At 37.6% G+C, this 23,236-nt stretch overlaps 1 protein-coding gene across 4 annotated transcripts in view; it reads left to right on the top strand.

Annotated features, from left to right (window-relative positions):
• The window catches only part of LOC135071734 (RNA-binding protein Musashi homolog Rbp6), a 615,851-nt gene that overhangs the window by 404,625 nt on the left and 187,990 nt on the right, over nucleotides 1-23,236 (top strand). Inside the window, exon 1 of one of the 4 annotated variants that reach the window (XM_063965520.1) lies at nucleotides 1,265-1,401. The exons of the other annotated variants lie outside the window; for them this stretch is intronic. Within the exon in view, the coding sequence (XP_063821590.1) occupies nucleotides 1,309-1,401 (93 nt within the window). The 5' untranslated portion in view covers nucleotides 1,265-1,308. Of the gene's footprint in view, nucleotides 1-1,264; nucleotides 1,402-23,236 lie in introns of those variants that run through there. 4 annotated transcript variants of the gene reach the window in all.

Here is a 23,236-nt window from a genome sequence, read left to right as displayed (position 1 = left end):
TGTCTGCATTGACGGCCCTCTCGATTTATTAAAAGAAAACAATCTATTTCCGAAACGCCTTATTAAAATACTATAGATATTCTAGATTGTGACAGTGATATTTCAGTTATAAAACATATTTTATGCGGATGATGTAAACTTAAAGTTATTGCAAAACAATACAAAGTTCCCAAGACAAAGTTTAATACAATTTCGTGTCTTCACTCCATATTACATTTGTCAGTGTCCTACAAGTTTTATTGCAGTGAATATGATAGATACACAGTCCAACAAAATCTCTGCTTCGGCTTGAGTTTTCTCATCTGAACTATAAAAGTATAAGCGACACCGCATACCGGCCACCTAAACAATTTCAAAATGGAACGAGGGTACATACTTTGCATAAAAATACCGAGACGTCAACCGTTTACAAATAACTTCTCGGCGTTCAGGGGTAATTTCTGTTTTCCCTTTTGCCGAAAGTTATGACACAAATATGAGAACATTAAAATTGAATCGCCGCCAAATATGTTAAGTTGTAGGGAATGCAGGAAATGGTGGCCGTGAATAGCAATCGCTGACGAACGCGGCGCGACCGCGGCTACGGCGTAGCGCGTAGCCGCTACGGGCTACGGACTACGGAGGCTACGTTTGTACACTTGGGGCTACGCAAGCCGCTTATCGACTAATTTGCGTCCGATATGTATTTGTTTTCGTTTAGGGTATTTTTGTCGTTATAGATGTTGTTGTTGTAATTTTTTTATGAAATAAATAATATTTGTGTGCATTTTATGGTTAAAATAAAATTAAAGTACATTTATGGTATTTGTTTGTTAATAGAATTTTTGGGTTGAAAAATAAGCGCATCCAAATGCATTTTCGCCAGGTGTCCGTTAATTAAGATCAATCGATGCTAATTGGGAGGTGATCGTTCTACACCGGTACCACCGTAAGAATATTTCAGCCCCGCCGCGGTGATAAATCAAACTCGAAACCGTAATGAAAGCGAACGGATCGCGTCGCGAAGAGAAGGGAGGAAAAAATATCACGGAAAAAATCAGGTGCGTCCCCCGGTCGGGAGAAAAACAGTCGGTCGGGCGTCGCGGGTGGTGGGCGGGGGTGGGTGGTGGCGGTCGATGCGGGGGGCGGGCGCTGGGCGGGCGACGCGTGCGCGGTCCTGCCCCCGCCGCGGGCGCGCGGCGCCTTCGGCACACTACAGACGGCCTCGCCGCAGCACGCCCGTCGCCGTCCGCACTCGCCGCCGCGCCGCCGCCTCTCTCGCGCCGACGCCGGCCCGCGCCGCGCGATACACAGTGCCCGATCCCATACATGTCCAAAGTGCTAAAGTCAGTGCTACCGATCGCGACCGCGAGAGTGATCCCGCAGCCGATTCACGAGGAACCGACCTGCACGACGCTCAGGGTTAGTACGCACCGTGTGATCGATGACGCTGTAAAAAGTTTATTTTGAGCGCAAAGTTTTGTAAAGTTAAGTGCGCGCCACGGATGCACATTGCCACAGCCGCAAGTGGTTACTATCGGCTGGGCGGCGCCGGCTAGTCGCTCCCTCCTCTCGGCCCTCACTAAAAACAACAAACAGATCAATCGACCTGTTATATTCATACAGACACCCTAATGCGATTCCTCTTTCTGTTATTGCACTTCGCCGAACGCTCCGCAAATAACAACCTCGAATTTTGTTTTTATGCCCAAATATTGCGATAAGATAAGACGTAGCAGTAATAGCTAGAAATAAAATTGTGGAATCGCATGTAACGGTGATATTAACAGTGAACGGTTCAAGTTTAGCTACTTTTTTCTTAAATTACGTCGGGAGGCTATTTTGTGGTAAACTAAATTCAAGGGCTCCAATATTATATTGTTTTGATATAATTTGCCGATGTAAACAATAATTTTCGGCTGTTCCAAGTTGACGCATAAAAAGAAAATTATGTGGGTGGCTTTTCTAAACATCGTCGTGAGTAGAAATAATTTCGTTTAGATGTATTTGCATTTTATTAATATGCATATTATTTTATCGCCTTCAAAAGCTTATTTGGAATGCCTAAAATATTTATAGGAATTTAAACGAACAGTTTTGAATAATTCAGAGGTAATTTTTCTCATGCTTTATTCGTCATATTTTTAGTATTTCTGTTTTCTCATAAATATGTTTGATGTTTTGGTTGACTCACGCAAGGTTAGGCTGTAAATCTATACATTTATATAAAAACATTTTTTCAGTAATATTAAAATACTCGATTTAGAATGTTCTTATACACACAATCTTACATTTTCTCAAATTCTATTTTTTGTCCAAAAGATTTTTATTCATAATTTTACCACAAATTTTAACTTTTACCAAAGCCTATAAAAAAGCCTACAAAAATTTATATTCGAACCAAGCGTTCACGTATCCCAATTATCTTCCAAAACATACCAGTACAAATACAGAGCTGATACTGCTCGGGCATTAACATACTTACCTCCACACTAAAGGTATTATTTAGTTTGGAAATTGGCATGCAATCAAAAGTGGATACGCTCTAAGCTCAGGTGCACAAGGCTTGGCTGCCAACTCCGAGGGGCGACGCTCGTAATATTGTCAATGCACCAATTCCCGTCATGGAAACGTAGACTAAACTTTTTACTTTAATTCCTTTACCCCTTTTGTATTAATACTTTTTAGACAAAAATAAAAAAAAATGTTTTGTTTACATCGGAAAATTAGTACAATTGAATGTTTGTTCCATTTCTGAATTGTATTTCCCGAAAACCAAAAAATGACATTCAAATGTTTGAAATGAATCAACAGGCACTTCCCGCAACATGATATTTTAAAACCAGAGCGAAACAAAACGGGAGCTAAAATTCAACGGGATGATTTATTCGCACAAATATTATATTTCTCTTACAAAATGTTTAAAGTTGGGCAGGTATTATAAATATTTAACAAAGACTCCCGTCTCTTCTAATTTATTTGTACTAAATGCTGACGCTGGAGTAAGCAAGAAATTTCCCATTTAATTGATTGGCATTAAAGTACGCAAATCAGTTCCTGAACTTATTCGGGAATTCCAATTTGTTAAAATGATTTAAACATTAATACAACCTGATTTGTATTAAACCCTTCCGGGGCGTTTATTGTTGTTCGAACAAAATACGAAATAAATAAATGAATATAGAAATTTCGTCATGAATGGAAATTATTACAAAAGAGATGCATAACTTTTTTCACAAAATAATTTATAATAAGCCACGTGACATACGTAAAACAAAAATTAAAAGAAAATTTTCAAGATAATGTAACATTTTTGTATCCAAGTTTTATATTAGATACAAAATACAACAAAATAAAAAGTAATCCTAGAAATAAGTCTGCACCCATAGTAGGTACAAGCACAGATAATATGGGTTTCGCGTGCCGCCTCTAAAAAGAAAGCAAAATAACGTTATTACATTTGAAATATAACATTGATCTTATTTCTCTAAGGACAATATTCAACCTAACTTTGCTTACTACAAAACTAGTTATTCTAAACAAGAATCGGATATGAAAAGTGGATTGTATTATTGTAAGATAAGATTTTTATGCCTTACAAAGAAAAATATGTAAAAGAACTGATTCAATTTAAGTAGTTTTGATACTATGTTTGCTATCAATACATCATAAATAAAAAAAACATAAAAAATATTCTGGGCACAATATAAATCAGGTCCAAGTACAAAACTCATGAGATATATAAAATTTTGAGGAGTTGAATAGGCAACTTAAAAATTGCAGAGCTAATAAAAGATTTATAAAATTGTTCTGAAGATGAGATTGCTATTTCAATCTGATGCATAGTAATTATTCAGAGAGAATCGGGATAAAAAAATATTAGAAAAACCCTTTAATTGATGTTTGTAGGGAAAAATTCAGAAAAATCTCAGTAAAAATCAGTACCTAAATCCAGAAACTTCATAACAACAAACTTTTGACTGTTGAAAGCGGTATGATAATGTACATGTATACTGCACTTTCTTTTGTATACAAGAACTGCAATGTTAAAGAGAAATACTTGAAAACGCGCTGGTTTTCCAGACGTTGTGCGGCAGCCTTTACTATTTAATGAACCAGCAACAAGTAGCCATAACTAGTTCCAAGATTAATAATAGTTTCAAATAATAACTAGTATTTGCATGCAAGAGGGAATAGCGGAAAAAATGTGGATTTACTGTATCATGTTTTGTAGAAATGTTTATGATAGAGAAACAAAGGCGAATGTATTGGAAAACAAAGTCAAAAATATGTAGTATTTTAGGCTTTTACGTTTACATACTAACTAAATGTCAACAACTTATAATGCTTTTCAAATAAAGAGACAATACTCACTTATGTCAAAAACTTTATTGAATTTTGTAAATGTACGGATTTCAATATTGTATTCCAAAAATAAAAAGAATGAGAAATCGATTTTTATTAGCAGTGTTCAATTTCTCCCAAAAAAAAAAAACAATTCAAAAACAAAGTTACATTAGTAGTTCAAAGATATGATCCCATACTTGCCAACTGCAAATATAACATTGTAATGTGAAAAAAGGGTCAATTTAAAAATACAAAAAAAAATTATTTTGTCAAATGTTTTGAAACACAGCTGAAATTATTCAATATGAATATACATATTTTCTGAAGAGTCCGATGATACGAGCCTAGCTAAATATCCGTATTTTATGATCGCGTTGATTTAGAATCTTGATACAGATCCAAGCGACCGATAGGATATTTGATATCAATTTCAACTTCATAACTTTACGAATTCTCAAAGAAAAGGGTCTTGACATGTAGACAGAAGATGGAATGATAAGACTTCTGTTTTTCATTTTGATGTACGGAAACGTAAAATTTTATTATTTTTTATGAAATGAAAGACAGTCGATAATATTTCTGCTACCAAAACTAACGTAACGCACCCCGTTCTAAACTACCACCCGAACAACTGACGTGGTGAAACCCAACCGGCTAATAGCAATATGCTGTTACCGTCACCCGTAAAGAGCAGACAAGCCTAATGATCGAATAGCGCGGATGATGATAGATGAAAGTTAAATGTCTCACGCACACCTAACTCTTGTTTGCTATACGATATGATATATCGCGTCCCTTATTGACGTCTGTGCGTCTCAGAGCAAACTTTACCGTGTAGAGCGGTGTAGTGTTCCGCGGTTCGCTCCACTAATCTTTGATGTCAAACATTTTGATAACGAAACTCCAAATGTCATTAAAGGTTAACATGTAGGTTAACCCCATATCTTGAAACCGAGTTTCAAAGAAATAAACCCGAGCTTTAATCACGATTAAATCAAGCGATTATTGTGTCACTTGTCTCAAATGCCAACAAGTTTAATAAAATACGTCATAGCAACGCTAATGTGAACCGCAAAACACATAGTTACATTTTAAACTCATAACTCGAGATCGTAAGCCTAACACGCAAGACCAACAAATTGTCGTTTAAACAAATGGGTCCTATTTGCTTTCTAATTGGTCCTAGTTGAATATAAAACGACTGTCGACACGGCCTTAAGTTGTTTGACGTAGTAATAGTGGCTGTTCTTGTTGTAATTACTTATACTTAGTTCTGTAGCTTATTATTATGCCCAGTAGTCCCCGAGGAGGCAGGGTTGAGCCCGTTATTAATTCACACAATATCCGTGTTTACGTCAGTTAAGCCCCGATATCTTCACGTTTTTGGATACATTAGAGAATTGGATGAATCACTTAAGAGGGTTTATTGTGGCAAGACCAAATATAGGTTTAACATGGTAATGTTTCAATCTGTGTTTTCATGCATACCCGCTTTCCTTTTCCATTGTTTAAATACGAGTTTGAAAACATTTACTCATATTGATTCAGTAACCAATGGGCTTAATGAGTTCTCAAATAAAACTCGACGTGTTTTCATCATAGATAGATGAAAGACGAAAATTCGATATTATGCTAAATCGCTAGCATCAGTTAGCAACTAGAGTATCGGACTCGGTAGACTACGATCATACCTATCCACTAAATGATTCGTGAACGGGGAACATCGACATTGGCAGTCATGTACTTCTATCATTTTTCCCCGTTTTCTGTTTTTCGTCCTCTTGCTCTACATCAAACTTAAACTTATGACAAATAGTTACTTAAAAATACAAGAAAACTCCAAAAAATGCTTTGAACTTGTGACAAAACAACGCAGCGTCATCGATCATTCTTTAAAAAGTTTTAGGTTAAATATAAGTCTAGCCTAGCTCCAATTTTCGATGCCAGTCAGATTTATTCGAGCATCGAATCGTTCACACGAGAATAGAGTGAGATGCTGATGTTATTTTTAGCTCCGTCTTTATTAACTGTTCCGTTTTGATGATCGCCTACTTCGACGTAAGGCAATTTATTGTTTCTTTTGGATGTTACCGAAATAGGAACTCTTAGAAGTAAGTAACTACTATCAGCATCGATTAGTCTTCAGAAGAACGTATAATATGTTAGTAAACAGAAATACATGTTGATAAATTGAAAAATATTTACAAAGAGTCGTGACAAATTATTTGCTTTTTAAATGCTGAATGGGAAACAAATATTTGTACCAATTAAACCTATGTTTTTGTAAAATTTTTGTAAGCTCTGAAAAAATAAATATATTTTTACTGAAATGGTAGTATTATTTACTTGCATTTTATTTTTTGCCTGACCAGTTTATTTGAAACTCTTCAATACATATTTTCACATTCACAAATAATAAGCTACCCAAAAGATAGGTGTATTTTAATACTAAAACACTAAAGAAATATTAGAATAATTAAACAAGGCATAGTACGCCGCATTAAACCAATACATTAGTATGGTTAAATTAAAGTTACAGTTTATAAACTTGGAAGCAAACACCACTTCAATTCAAACTTTAATACTTGTATAGTTTCAGTACTAGTAGTTGTAAAACTTTCTCTATGGTAGTACATTAATTACTCGCAGGGTTAAGTTCGTAGATTTACGATCAAACCCTTTCATTAAGCAGGTATTAAGGAGACAGATAAGCCAGCATTATACACTTGTTCATACCACTCCGGAGTTTGTATGACAGCTTTATAGGCACAAACGAACTGCGACCCACTTCAATACTATCCTCCCTAATACTCGTATGTAAGCGTTGCGGTCTAATTTATATGTAGGTGGGACTCCAAAACTTTCAATAGCATGGAAGGGTTAACGGAATCAAAAGGACATTGTCAGAAACCGCCTAAAAAACCGCCCAAAAACATCAACCCATCATAATTATTTTCTATTTTTTTTAATACATTAAGCACCCTTTCATTCTAATGGACACTTAAGCATTGAAAAATTAAATAAATAAGTCTTTTAACGTTTATTCTATAATACTATTACAACTTCCGGACGTTTTGGTGCGTGGCATGGTCTAAAACCTATCAAGTTCCATAATTTTTGCCGATAAAATCTGTACGAGGCATTACCGTACTTTATTGCTGGGAGTCCATGTATAGTGATGTTCCTGCGGCCATCATAGACAATAAAATATCGATTTTGAAAATAAAATAAATCGATTAAACTGCTTTGAAGACTAGATTTGCGTTAAAAGCTAAAAAGATATTGATACTATTACAAGAAGCTATCTAAAGTGTCCAACTGGTCGAAGGTCGTAAATAAAATAAAAATAATTAGGACCATAAACTGATATTCATGGTATCATAACTGTAAAAGTGTCAGAATCCGATGTTGAATCCAATGCCAGTTGAAGTGTGAGAAACATATATATATATATTTTTTTTTATGTGACAGGAGGCAAACGAGCAGACGGATCACCTGATATCAACCTAGTATAGTTGCCAGTCTCTCATAATCTATGCCAATGAGGGTTTTCGCGATTGAAAAATCCGCCAGATGGCAATACGTAGACGTGAGGTCCAAATGCTGCATGATTGGTTATTTTTGACATGACATTGACAGATATCCACCAATCATGCAGCATTTGGACCTCGCGTCTACGTATTGCCATCTCGCGGATTTTTCAATCGCGAAAACCCTCATTCATAGCACATGTATAATAATAGACCAAATGAACTTTTATAGATTGTGAAAGAGAAGATAAAGATTTTATTATTTTATTAAAATCTTGCCACGAGGTAGTTTTTCAGTAGAAACCAGAATTGGATAATCGCTACAGGCAAGTATCAGAACATTTTATAAATATTTTTAATCGATTATATCCTTGTGAATCGTTTTAATAAATTGTCATTTTACTTTTTCAATTAAAACTTTTTCAATCCCTAGTCTTGTCAAACTGTCATAATGTCAACAAATTATAAATGTCACGTCAGTTGACTCAATTTCAGTCTTCTGTGCGTTTATTGTATTTTTATTTCAATGAAATAGTGCTAAAGGGTTAGTACTAAACCTGAAAGCCTTTTTTCAGAAAGAAAACCAATGTGGTGCCCTTATTATTCATGCTGTTTGAAAGTTACAAGTCAGTGATACAGAGTTGCCGACATTATAACTCCGTAGTGATACCATACCAAAGAAGAAGTTTTCCTAAACACTTGTGTTGTTTTTATATGTGATCGAATAAAAAGGATTAATTCTACTGCTCAAATGGAATAACTTATCCCAAGAGACCGAATATAAAAAAAACCTCTCCATAGAAATTTTCACCATCACGAGGATGTGAATTTTTTTGAGAATTTGATATTGGTCCTGTAAGAAAAGTAGTTGTATTTCAGTAGTAGAATCAACCCTTCTTGTTTCATCAGCAAGAGTAATTATAAAAACGCCCTGTAGGTAGGTATTATTAAGCTGAAGAGTTTGTTTAGTGTCAAAGACTGTCACACAGTGTAACTTAAATTGGCATATTATGATAATGAACATAAAAACTTAAATAAATATGTATGTTAATATTTTTTCTATTTATTTATTTTCCCAAAGCTTCACAGTGACAGCTGAAACAGCAATACTGTTGTAAAACTAAACTTGGAACAAACTGTTACAAATATTTTACAAATTAAAATAAAACCGCATGTTGCTTTACTTTCTCGTATAGGTAATAAATGGAATTAATGGCTAGATTATTAATGTTACTTTGTTACCCTCAATAGTGAGGAGATCTTATAAAATGGTAACCCTGATTTTTATTGTCATTCAAGTGCTCTTTCTTCGCATAGGCTTCTGTGATTTGGCCAAGGGCCACACACATTGCGATAACATTATGCGACATTGATTTGACAGCAGCGGAGTGAAGTCTTGCGACTATGCAAAATGATACCCTGTAATCGTAGCGCATACAGACATAGACGGGGCGGGGCACATAGCTCGTAGAGCTGATGGCCGCTGGGGCAGGAAAGTTCTTGAGTGGCGACCACGAGCCGAAAGACGTAGCGTGGGCAGGCCTCCCACTAGGTGGACCGACGATCTGGTGAAGGTCGCGGGAGGTGCCTGTATGCGAGCGGTGCAGGATCGGTCTTCGTGGAAATCCTTGGGGGAGGCCTTTGTCCAGCAGTGGACGTCTTTTCGGCTGAAACGAACGAACGAACGATACGTATTACCACTATTTACCAGACATTACTATTTATTGCATACTCGCCGGATTACACGTAGGAGCACGCGCGTAACAGCTTCGGCCTTGCATTATTATAAGATCTTGTTCCGCCCTGTTACGAACTTCCTCCGTGAGGATATCCCCGCCGAATTCTATGATGAACCTATCAAAAGTCATATTCTGCAATGTCAACCCACCACAAGGTGGACCGACGACCTGATAAAGGTAGCGGGAAGGCGCTGGATGCAGGCCGCTACCAACCGTGCGATGTGGAAGTCATTGGGGGAGGCCTATGTTCAGTAGTGGACGTCCTGTGGCTGAAATGATGATGATGATGAAGAAATGAATGAAAATGACAAATCTTCGAACGTGTATAATACCGTGCCAAAGTAATCATATGATTTTGGCACCTTAATAACTATTGCCGTTTTTGTTGTAAAGATCATGCAGCGCTACTTGCGGATATTATTGAAAAGAAATCTATGTGGGCTCTAGATCTGAAGCCGCTTTAACGAACACGAAGTGCTCATACAATGCGGCGTATTTTCTTCCAGTCTTTAGTCAGGACTTTAGTCGAATTAAAACCCCGGTTGAACGTGATATAGCCGCACTAGAATACGATGCTTTTTTGCATAATCGCAAGACTTCGTTCCGGTGTCGACCGAATGTTATCATGATGTATGTGGCCCAGGGGTTACCGTAGCCGCTAAGGTTTGAAACTTCTTGCTTAAAATATTGTAGTCTTTGGCATAGACTACGATGGTAGTCATGGAGATAGGAGTTTGTTATCTCGTGTCAGATGTAAATGGTGAAAAGAAAACTCATGATTCGTGATATTTTTATGTAATATGTAGGTATTTTATAAAAGTGGAACCCCGAGTGATCTCCAAAACCCATTCTATTATTATATACGATTCGGCTTCGATATCTATAATACAATAGGAGTTTATTTCATGTGTCAGATGACAAGGGTGGAAACAACCTACGATTCATGTTGTTTATTTACGTGCAATATGTGGGCATATTATAAAAGTGGAATGCCGAGTTGTATTTCTAAAACTTGTTCTATTATTTTATACTATTTGGCTGCGACTCGGCGTGACGACAATACAAAACATTTTTTGCGAATCGGTGTTCATACATTCACACAATACATTAGACGCCATGTTGTCATAAACGACATATTATAAAATCGCTGTAATTTAATATTCTTAATCATTAATTTTATGGCAAGTGTCCATCAGGAATCATTGTTCTTACACACAGAATCGTATTATTTCGCTTTCGGGTAGTAATATGTCAAAATTGTTGGTTCTTAGGCGAACAATGTATGGAGAACGAACATTGTCCTTTATGTTACGAGAATAACTATTTGGTTTTCTCTAAAGACAGATTTAATGCTTGTAGGAATTATGTAGCTTTTAACAAATAAATACAAAAATCAACGAGGGGATTTGGACTAGCTTTAGGTAGAGTAAGGATTTAGAACCCCAATTTCAATACGTAGAAATCTTTCAGAGATATGAAAAAATACAAAAAACTGCAAGAAGTTAGTAACCTAAGATATTCACAAGGTAGAACACAATACACACAAGGTAAAGAAGTTTGCTCTATAAGCGGGAAAAATAATTGAAATTTCAAAATCAAATTCTAACTACAAACTTGTAAGGGAAAATAAAGTTACAAACAATAAGTGAACAAATAAATACTCGTTTAAACTTCCCTGTTTTTGACCTGGATATAGTTGGTGGAAAAACAACGTGCATTGTTTTAAATATTCGAGAAAACTCTAGGATTAAAACGTTAATTTAGCCGAGGTGTACGTCGCCGTCCACTTACAAAGAGCAATCGATTTTAGAGTTCGCTGGATTGAAAATTATATGAGAAGCCTTAGAGTGTGCGGGCTGTGTTCGTGAGCCGCCAATGCGCTTGTCTTTCGGTTCAATGGGCTTTCTTTAAATTGATGCTGGCCGCTCTGCCGCCGCTTATTGCATCCCGCCCGCAACGTCGCGACGTCCACGATATTGCCTCCATTCGACCTTTAAGCAAATAGAATTTCTCAGTCTGTAAATAGGATAGCGTTATAGGTAAATCTTAAGCGTCCTCTCACCGTTTACGGGGAAGGGAAGAAATTCAATTTTTATCGACTCTGAAATCATCCTAAGCGCGTGTAACTGTCTTTCGGGAAAATTCGTGCGTGATGAAGGCCAATCCTTCAGCGCTTGTCAGGATTGTCTCGTTCGGGCTCCTGGCGCTATTCATATTCATACCCGAGGCCGCGGATAACAAAGTACCATACAATGTCGTTTTTATTCTGACGAGTGAACGCCAAGAAAGTTGCGTGCCGCGAGGATTTCCATCACGGGAGCCATCAAATAATAACGAGGTCGTCCTTCTCCAACGGAGCGCTATCCGATATCGCGGCCCGATCTATTCGGTCGTGGCCGATCTTTTGTGCTTTACGTACATGTCGTTGTTATTCAGTAAATCGTTTTTATGTGCACTTATGAAGCATGCGTGTATTGATTGGACGAGGCCGGCAGGGTTGGGTTGATATCTCTATTCTGGGGAATGGTTCAGTTAATAGGTGTAGGGGTTTAGATCTGCAGTGCGCGGCTTGGCCTTAAGCCCATTGTCGCTCGGAAGAGGAGCCATCATGAATTCTGCCCACGATCTACTCTAAGGTTTATTGTAATTTACAAAACTGACGGAGGTTTTGTTGCTATCATTCTGGGAACGTGTGTTTTGTTGCTCCACTTTAGGGGTCGAGAGGCTTTGGATTAGGGTTGTTGAGAATACAAACAAATAGTCATTTGTCTACCCACGCAGGTAGTGCGGCCATACAAAACGGGCCACTTAATTGCATTTGATTTTTGACTTCATATACAATTCAATGTATCATAGTTGTAAGCTAAATGCTACTTTTAAAAAGTATAAAAAAACCGTAAATTTTCTCATAACGGTTATAAATTTGACTCCAATGACTATAGATTGTAAAATCTGCGTTCTTCGAGCAAAGTACCAAAATATTCCACGTTAAAATTTTCCGATAACCACTTCCTTTCTCGGGCGTATTTCATGTAACGTACTACAAAACGATCCTATGTGTCTAGGCTCGTTATTTAAGGGAATACCTAAGGTAGTAAATATTATACATTTTACTGAAAGCGGAAGGCTACTAATGGCATAAATTGAAGAGCGAGCGCTGGAAGCAACCGCAGGATTTTGCGTATTTGAAATTCAGTTCCAAGTAACGGAGCAGGGAAGGTTGCTATCGACTATATTGCTCACCCTTTATAAATTCCTCTATAGAAAACCGAAGGAGATGGATCGTTTTAAACGTGTTGCGGCAACCTGAATTTTAAATTTCGAACGTGCCAGTTAAAGCACCGTCAAAATTCAAAATTCGAAATCAATCGGCAACCGCAGCGCTGAATAGATTTTTTCGACGCGACCGAAATAGCAATTAAAACAGTTTTCAAGTATTAAAACAACGTAATCCGTTTGTTAAGAGCTGTCGCTCGATGGGCTCGCGAGAACGGCAACACATTCCGATATTTTTTCAGTATGAATAGCACAAATCATAGCTTTTGAATGCCTTTTTGTTAGTGACTGTACAGGTGAAATTTTGGCGCGTTTGTTAGAAGCGATTTTTACTGTCATTAATCTTTTTTCCCTGACGGTATGGAGTTTTGTAGTTATTGGTTACCTTTTTTATTTGTTAAACGGAGGGTTATTAGGGTGAATTGGGTTTTAACAATATCATAGCATGAATACTGAGTCCTAAAAAATACAATTTTCTTTATAAACATTTTCGTAGAGTATAAAGAGACGTGACGCACGCGCAGTTTTACAAACAATAATAGGTTTTTATTCTTTATTTGGCCAAATTCCTATGAAAACTTACAAATATTTAGTAACTCCTACCTATCTTAAACAAAATAAAATAACCTTAAATAAAATCATTATTTATAAAAAAATATTTTGTCTAAATCTGGCCACAATAAGTAGGTATTCTTAGGGAGATAGGTACTGGTACCTACATAAATACTCTTTAGTACAGAAGAAGAAAACAAAAAACATTGATTTTTATATACGGTGCCTGCATTATAACAATAAAAATACATATTAGTACAAAAGAAGAAAACAAAAGAACATTAGTTTCATTCGAAATTCAAATGACCAGTCTACTCCGAGCAGCCATTGACAAAACGCACAGTGCAGTGGCAAATTGTGACAGTCAGTAAAAAACCGCTGCTCTATACATTCTCCGCAAATCATGCACTGGACTTCTTGGCGGGAAAGTGAAGCATCATAATATTTAGCAGTTCATTTTGTTTCTAATGGTTAATATTTATTAACCATTAAGTTTTCATGAACGTGCATGAGTTTAGGAAAAAAAAACAAAACAGTGCAATATCACTTTTCAAGTTCTCTCAAGAAGTATCTGCCAGGATTAATAAATCTTTATTGAAACTCAAGGCAAAGGGTTATCATTGCATCATTCATCAATCATCACTCATTTTAACTTTATAATTACTTGACAAACTGTTAAATGAGCGGTTTGCACGAAGTCATAATCCGAACAAAAAAAAATCATGCACTGTCCACTGACGGCCGAGTCGGCGATGCCAGCAACGCAATATCAATCACTATTTCGTCCCCAGACATCTGCCCTGGATACGAAATTACAGGAATTTATGTACAGGCCCAACTTACGGAGATTTCACTGCGGACTGACAACTAATTTTGGGAACTAAACTCGTTCGGAATGCAATTTTAAACGGTTACGTCCAGTGGTTGTTTTACGATGCCGCGGTGGGGTTATGGGTGCATTTTAGGAAGAGTGTGTGTTGAGGTTAAAGACTCTTTTTAAAGGCTACTTAGTTAGAAAAATGGATGAGTTTTGTTATGACGAATCGACTTAGCTTAGTAGAAAAAGGTTTCAAATTGTTTGAGATTAAGATACTGAGAGCTCCCATCCTATTTTCTTATTAAGAACTCAAATTTACATAGAAAAAGAAGCAGGCATTTTAATGGGCCATGTTTTCATTACTCATAAAATTTCATGCATAACTGAATCAATTTTATCGGGTTATAACTTCATTAAACTCGTACATTATAAAACGCCGAACAAAAATCGTTTTAAAACCAGCCATTTTAAGTCCGAAAAATCTGTTGTTAAATCTCTAAAGAACATTGACAAAGAACATCCCAGGCAAGATGGCTTCACGGCGGCGTTATATCAATCACCATTGCGTGCCGATCCCTTGGCACTTGGCCTGGATACCAAATTACACAAATTTACGTAGAGGGCCTAACCGCGGCAGACTGGGGTATACTAGGGATTTGGCGGCCGCAGCTTACGACTGATCGGCCGATACTCAACGTGCGTCCATCTTCCAGTTGTGTTTTATGTTGTTTTATTTGGTGCACGTGACTTAGGCAATAGGTACGTCATGGAAATGTTGGTGTGATGGAATTGCAAAATTGTCCATTGGGATATTACTCCATTACAATTACCAAATTAATTTGGTTAAATCAGCTGATTATTGAAATTATTTCTTAGACTAATCTGATAGCTCAGCTAATCACTATCTAATGCTATTAATAAATCGAGAAAGCAAGATACAAAATTTTGAATGAACTTTTAAAAATAAAGTCCATTCTTATTACTTCTACTGTAAGCCAAAAGTAACTTACTATCTACCTACAGTAATACTAAATAAATTCAAGGGTAATACTTACCTTACGTTGATGTAACGGCGCTGGCTCACCAATATGGCCTGGATACCAAATTACCCGAACTTACTCAGAGGGCCTAACCACGGTAGACTGGGGTATACTAGAGATTAGGCGGTCGCAGCTTACGATCGGTCGATCCTTAGCCATCTACCTTCCAAATAGTCATATTATCTAGCTCTATATAGGGTAGAGAACGTAAGGACATGTAGACTTAGGTAATACGCAAAATAATATCATGACAAAATATAAATTTTCTAGCAACTATTGTTGTAGTTTTCTTGAACAGATTGATCAAGAATATTCATTGAGTAGTTAGTGTCAAATCTGGATTAAATTTCCCAATCATACCTACAAAATAATAACTATGAGTATCTTCAACGTCAAACACTAAATGAAAAGTCAAGTAGATACTAAGTAAACTCAACCAGCTTTACTTAGCGTCTAATACTTTCCTTGACTAAGTAAAGATAGTTCGAAAGCCCATCTATAACTGTCATTATAAATGTTAGCGTAAATAAGTCTTTAATAGGCAAGTTAATAAGTAGAAAACTTTGAATAAACTCTTCGTGGGCCGTCGATGTTAAGAGCCATCAGGAGCAAGTGCCTCTTCGCCAAAGTTACAACTAAGTAGGATTTATGTTAGATTCATGTTTCCTCAAAAGGATTATGGCAATATCATACTGACAACATATTATTTTGTAACTTTCCTATTACAAAATCAAGAGGGTTTGATGTTTTGCGGCTTGTTATTTTAAAAAGTTCTTAAAATACGGTTTAAGTTTGCTTACTTACATCAGTTATATTCAGAATTGGGCTTTTGGTTGTTACAAATATCTAATCTCAACATAAAGGCTTAACATATCAGGTATTACTCCCATGTTCGAACACAAAACCCCATTTATGGCCCACCCTCGTAGAAAAACAAAGTGTTGACAATATACCATTAAATAGAGCGAGACCGACCGGCCCCGCACAAACAAACTCTGGCAACACTATCTCCCAAAATCAGATATGAAAATATTTTGCTAGTCAGCAGTTTACCTAAGTTGTTATAGTAAACACAGCTAATACCCTTTCATTTATAACTCCCTCTGTGGTTCTTGATATAGGCTTGCCCTTAATTCCGCTTTAATTAGTGTCACGCAAGTTCCTTAATCCTAGGCTCGAGGATCGTACGGCCGTTCTTAAAATGGAGATTAGTGCGGCAAATATCTCGAACTACGCCAGCTTCATAAAGCCACTACAGCTGAGTAAAAACGGTCCGTTCAAATACCCTCGGTAGGGGAGCGGAATATTCAGTTTATACAGGTAGTTTGAGAATATGCTTGCATATACTGATACCCCACATTAGAGATTCAATGTTTTGAATCACTTGAAACGATAGCCCCGATATACTCCTCGGGGAAGTCATTAAACTATGGATAAAGGTTCCGAGAAAGACCAACGATATTTCCACTAGCTCACTTTAAGAAAGTACTCGTTCACGTATCTTTTTCAAAATTCAAAACATTTCGCTGTACACAAAAATAAGAACGCATCTGAAAAATTAATTCCAGTCCAGAATTTTAAAGCGTATAACTATATTTTCCATTCCCTGCGACATGTCTGCACGAAGAGTCACTGCGACGAGGAATTCTAAAAGAACTTGAACACAAACATAGTATTTTGTGTACGGAAGTCCTTCCGCGACCGCGTAGAACGGATGTGTTGGAAAACGCTTGCATACTTAGTAGGCGTGCCTAAAAGACACTGCGGTATAGTTTACCTACAGCGGATTACACGAAACTTAAACATGCCACCTAAATCTGCGACAAACCAAACCACCCCGTTTGCACCAACCACCTATCCCGTTCGCCCAACTAAATTAATGCCAGATTCTAACCTCATTCCAGTCTTCTTAGCACCCAACTCACATTTCATATTATTGTAAAGCTACACAAATACACGTAATCGAATTCTGACACATCTAAGCCCGCTAAGCTCACCTCGTTTCTGGTTGATCTCGTTAAAATTTTAATCATAAATTCCTCGGTACGTCGATCGTCGGTGAAAATTATTTCTGGGTTGTCCCCGTCTTGTCAGTCGACAAATTAGTTACGGATTTATTCGTGTCAATCGACGGGCGATTTTATTTTTAACGAGACATCAAACATTATCGAGGGCTCGCGAGTTGCTCAAGCGCCTGTTTACAAATAAGAAACGTCGAAGAGACGAGTGCGTAATAAATTTTATAACACGGCATCGATCCGGATTCGAACGTAATAATATATCGGTACGAAATATTGGAATGTTTCGGTGCGCTCGGCCCGCGTCTGAAAATAGACCCTCATCAAAGACAAGCAGGTTTGCAGCTGTAAATCCATTTCAGTGTGGCTTGTCCGCATTATAAATTGGAGCGAGTGTGCGCGTGTATTCGTCGCGAGCACTGTGGTGTGCGGGCGTCCTGTGACCCCCGCTTCCATCTGATGTCGCATTCGTTTGCGTTTTCTATTAACGTGTCCCGGACACTATTAGGGAAGCTGGATGGATGCTGTAATTTGATTTTGCATTCATCCCCCGAATTAGCGCTGTACAAAGTCGCCAGATATTTTTTGTGATACTTGCAAAGACCGTCATTATCAACAATGTCAGTCGGTTGACAAACTACTTGTGTATGATAATTCGAGTCATATTGCATTTGATGAAACGCGGGCCGGGTTGGCTGAGCACTCTAGACGACCGCAGTGCATAGATTTGCATTTTACGGTTTTGATACGTTGAGCGAATATTCAGTGCGGTGTCGGCGTAGGTATCTTTTGAATTGGACGCGGCGCGGGCCGGAGTGGCCGCTAAGGGCGGTCGAGTGGCGGCGCGTGCTCGAGTGGCCGTGGCGCTGCGCTTGCGCACACCTGGCCACCGCCCCACCCGCGCCTTCGCGACAAAGGTCGTCACAATTAACTGCAACGCCGGGTTTAACCTCAATCTGTTAAGAGGACTGGGGTTAAAGCTGATCTCGAAGAAGGTCTTGTTCTGATTAGGAATAATTAAATACACAGCTAGAGTATGATAATAAAATATCTGTATGTAAAAATAGAAAAGAAAACGTGACATTAGTCGCAGGTCTAAATGATTCTGCAAATATCACCCGTCACTTCACATTTCAAAGTCGTAATAAAAACAGTAAAAAATAGTTCACCTTTAATTCAATTCCAAGCATCTACTTACAGGAAAAATATTTTAAGTTCAAACATGAAGTAGCGGTCGCGTACAGCGGAAGACCGCCATATTGCGGAGTGTCAGCTGCGGTAGCGTCAGCGCAAGTGAGACGAGCGTTTAACAACTTTTATGTCTTACCACTCATAAAACTTGCTTCTTCGTTGTCTACGGGACTTTTAGTGCCTGCTTTAATCAATTCGTGCCCGATGTAATTCTGCATACGCGTCCGTTTAGTAGGTAGTTTAAACGAAATTTTTACGACGGTTTTATCATCATACGTAACACAGATTCGTGTAAAATTTTTCATGATTTTTTAATAGTCTGTCGTGCTGTTTTACATACATAAAAATGTCTAGTATTCCATTAATGAAAAGCTGGCTTTCGAATTTTCATAAATCCTTGATTAAACTGTAAAGCCGTATAAATTAGATTTAGTAAAAATAATTAATTTTTATTTTGTACGGCAGATTACTTTTTAATTTGAAATCGGTCAAGGCATAAACTAAAATAACGCAGCATCTCAATAATGGTTCGCTTTTCAAGTGGAAGTTAATTTTAGTGCGCAGCGAGTCTCCATATCTACAGCTGGTCTATATTTTTAGTTTACTATGAAGAAGGTACTAGCTAAAACTTTTCAAAATATTAACTTTTCACTATAATTTGGCTACACTCCTCATAAAGCAATAATTTACTTCAAAAGTTCACTTTTACACTCACTCACTCATCATCAATCCTTTTTGGACACTAATTATGAATCTAAAATAAAACACTGGCCACTTATAAAAAAATCATCAGCAAATCTCTGCAAAAGAAAACAAAAACAACGATTCAAAAGTGACTCTAATTGGAGTGACTTCTTAGACATGTCGTTGTCCCTTTCGAACGCTTGCCCTTGATAAACTACGTCACTTCTGCTGCACTGCTGCCCCTCGCAGATAAATCATGCGTCAAACGCATTCAATGAAGGGAACCGAGGGTGAATTTGTCGTGGGGTGTGCGGGGGTCTTAAATATACCCATTTATGATAATGTAAAGGCAAGTCTGACTTTGAAATCTGGCTTTCTTTTGGTTATGTTTAGATCAATTGTTTTAGGCTGTCTTTTGTTTTAATAAACAAATGAGTGTAGACGTTTTTCCAAATAGACGCTTTGAAGTTTAACTTAGTTATGTTTTGATAGCTATAGCTGTATAATCTCATATTCCTCGTGCTTGTTTATGAGCATAAAGGATATTACTAACTAGTTCTTAACATATGCGCACGAGAACACATTTTCGCAAGTACATACCTTTTGTATAATTAAACTCGGGGCAAACCTAGTTTAACTTTAATCCTATAGCCTCTTGACACCGCTTTTCGCACAAGGGGGGTTTATTTTGTCGGCGACGATATCGAACGACAGCCCACCCTGTGTCAACCAAAACACAACTGTGGTGTCGTAGGGGAGGATTCATTTTCCATCGTGCAGTGTCGACGTTGCATTCGGTGAATATGAAAGACGAGTACAATGTTCGTTCAGAGGGTGCGCACTCATAATGCACATTGGTGGAGCTATGATGAGCTATACCTACGAATCCTTTCCTATCAGAGCTTGCTAATGAATTCCTGGAAATGTACGGTGCATAGACTTAATGCCTGTTTAATGAGTTGAACAACTAACTAATTAGCTACAATGTAGTTCATGGAATTTGCATTGTTCATTTACACGAGTTTTTGGCATTAAAAGTATCGTCATATTGTTAGAGGAATATTTTAAAACTCGGTAGGTATAAAAGGCTAAAAAGATACATAACATATTACGAAACATCAATTTTTAAACTGCCAAAACCCTCACACAAAAGTTATATTCGGCATTGTTCGCGTGTATGTGTACATTAATGTAAATCTTAAAGTCGCCATTCGTTCAGAACGTGTCCAATTGTCCGGCCCCTGGTGTTTTAATGAATGCTTTCACCGACCCCGAGACGGCTTACAACATTTAGACCCTTATTACGCATTCTCGACATTGCTTAATGTATGAAAATTTGAAAGAACGAACCATGTTGATGGCACTCGAAACAAAATAATTGGTACGGTTGCGTGGCCCGGGTCTCGGCCTCAACGTTCATTATACACTTTTTATTTCACCCACCCCTCGGCTTATAATTTGACTCGAAACATAAAATCAAGTTTTATTTGATTGTGCGTTGCAAAGAAAAACTCGATATCTTTTGACGTTCGACGGAGAATCTCTACGATGTTATTAATAAATCGATACCTACTGCGATAGAGGGCATTTTGTAATTAGATAAACCAGTCTTGTACTTATGCAAGGAAACAAATCTGCATTTCACAGTTCTTAAATTGCTCTAAAAATCATTTTTCCAAAAGCTTTTATTTTACAGTTAAGGTATTCCGATTTTACGGATCATAAAAGTACGAGTAATTACTGTTTTAACTTACACTAGCATTAATTTCACACTTGCCGCGTCTCGTAATGACAAAGCCGAAAACAAGAATGGTGTTTCAGACAGAACCATACCTGTGATTGAAAAATAAGCATCCTGAAAGTACGCGTCTTTTGCCTCACTCACACATCTGTCAGGGTATTTCAGACAAAGCAGTCTTCAATCTTACAATAGCCTAGGGTTGGTATGGGCATAGTTTTTTGCATTTAACACGAAGCGAGGGGAGAAAGGAAGGCTTGCTTTCATCCACTCCCCGTATAAAGGGTAGCGTTCTCGCTGTATAAGTACCTACGTACATGTAGAGTCATTTCGATGTTCTTCGAATGGCTTTCGATGACAAGTGCACCGAAGCTTTTCGCTTTTTTGACGACTAAAATGGGCCTATTGTTTCGAACGCGGCGCAAACGCGCCTAGAGTTCACATATTTTGCGGGGGCAGAATAATTTCTTTAAAAGCTGCAAAACGATCTGCGTCTCCACAATGTTTCTGTTTGCAGGTTTTAATATTATAAATGAAAAATACCGTACATTTCTCAGAACTAACTCGATTTTCATAAAAATATTCTAACACTAGGGCTGGAACTTCAATTGTTACAACCTACACAATGATACATTACATGATAGAAAATAATATAACAAAAAACCAACGACAAATGAATTCGATTTTGCGCCGCATTTAAATAATTCAGAAGAAAATTATTATGAACATAGTGATAAATATTCGATTGGATGGACAGTATTATTCAAGTCATATGAATTCAAAAGGCGAAAATAATAAGATTACAGGCTTATCCAGAGTGGGTATTATTCGTATTGAAAGAAGTGGCCCTTTGTTCGCGCGAGGCCGTACGAGTAATAGACCGAAAGAAGCAATATCCAACCAATTCATACCTTCTCCATACGTTTCTTTTTACTATTGTGCGGATCCTCTTTAAAATTTTCATGGGCTTATCAACTTATCGATCAGTCGTTATTTATTCAACTCACGGCGTAATTCAGAGAAGTTTCTTCATTTACATGCAATCGTTTTTTTCTTATTTACGTGTTTGTGCTGCTTTTATCGGATATTGAATGAAAACACACGGCGACGCGCGAATGTTTATACGATATTTATGCGTTTTATTATTTATTCGTGTTTATAGTTACTCGTGCGTGTTCCATAAAGCTTGAGTAGCATTCGAAGAGTTTGTTTAGAATGTTTATTAATGTTATTGTTATTCGAATTAATATACCTACCTTTCTCGCTAATGGTTAATTTCGTGCATGATCAGCAATGCGTGTGCCAATTCAGTTTATTCTGGGAACAATACCTATGTAGTCGGTTGACATAACTAGATAGAGATTAATATCGAGCGAGTGCTATTGAAGGGACAGTAACATTTAGTTAATGCCACCATTTAGTAGCTCAGAGCGTCTTGTGATGTGACTGCTGTAAACTGTGCTAAGCACTAATTTCACACTGTGAGCTAACGAGGGTGTTGTAAGCCCTAGAATCACCATTTGTGCACGAATAGCAAATCTCTGTATCGTAACAAATGGTCTACTCGACAGTCTGCGATCATTTAGTAGTCACGGCGGTGTCTTGTGACGTCACATTGCAGTAAACTCACTCCGACCTAACGAGACATTCAGTGCCTCTACCATGAGTTTACCTACCGAGCATCTCGCTATCGAGGGCGTAAAAAAATGTATGGCAAATTGTACAGCGCCTCTAGCGGTTAGTAGCTGAACCACAGCAAAACTAAAAACACTACCATGAGTTCATCTCAAATCGTTAGGTAAAAAACCTATCTAAATGACTATAGCGACTAAAGTTTTTATTAAGTTTCATACAAATAACTTACCATGAGTTGCAATTTTCAAAGATGTCATCGACAAATACCTTAGCTGTCACAGTAACGTAACTCACTGGCTTATTGACGTGTAAAAAGCTAAATAAAATTGTGGTTTTAGGTCATTTTAGGTGTTTTCTTTATTAAATTATGTCGGAAAGAAGTTTATTACGATGGAACATGTTATCAGCATGTGGGCAGACCTCCCACTAGGTGGACCGACGATCTGGTGAAGGTCGCGGGAAGAACCTGGATGCGGGCACATTGTGGAGATCCTTGGGGGAGGGAGAGGATGCTGCGTTTCCCAGAGATATGCGAGGGAATTGTGTCGTGCGAAGATGTCTAGCTGTGCTGTGAAAATGTGTGCGGGTTTCCACCAAAGCTGTGCGAGGAAAATGTATCGTACGAGGATGTGTAGCAGAGATTTGAAAATGCTCATTAGTGTTGTAGAGCCTTTTCTACCAGAGATGTGC

This window comes from Ostrinia nubilalis, chromosome 5, assembly GCF_963855985.1.
Source record: "Ostrinia nubilalis chromosome 5, ilOstNubi1.1, whole genome shotgun sequence".
NCBI lineage: Eukaryota > Metazoa > Arthropoda > Insecta > Lepidoptera > Crambidae > Ostrinia > Ostrinia nubilalis.
The sequence above is the reverse complement of the archived record's forward strand: the minus strand, read 5'-3'. Positions and strand labels throughout refer to the sequence as shown.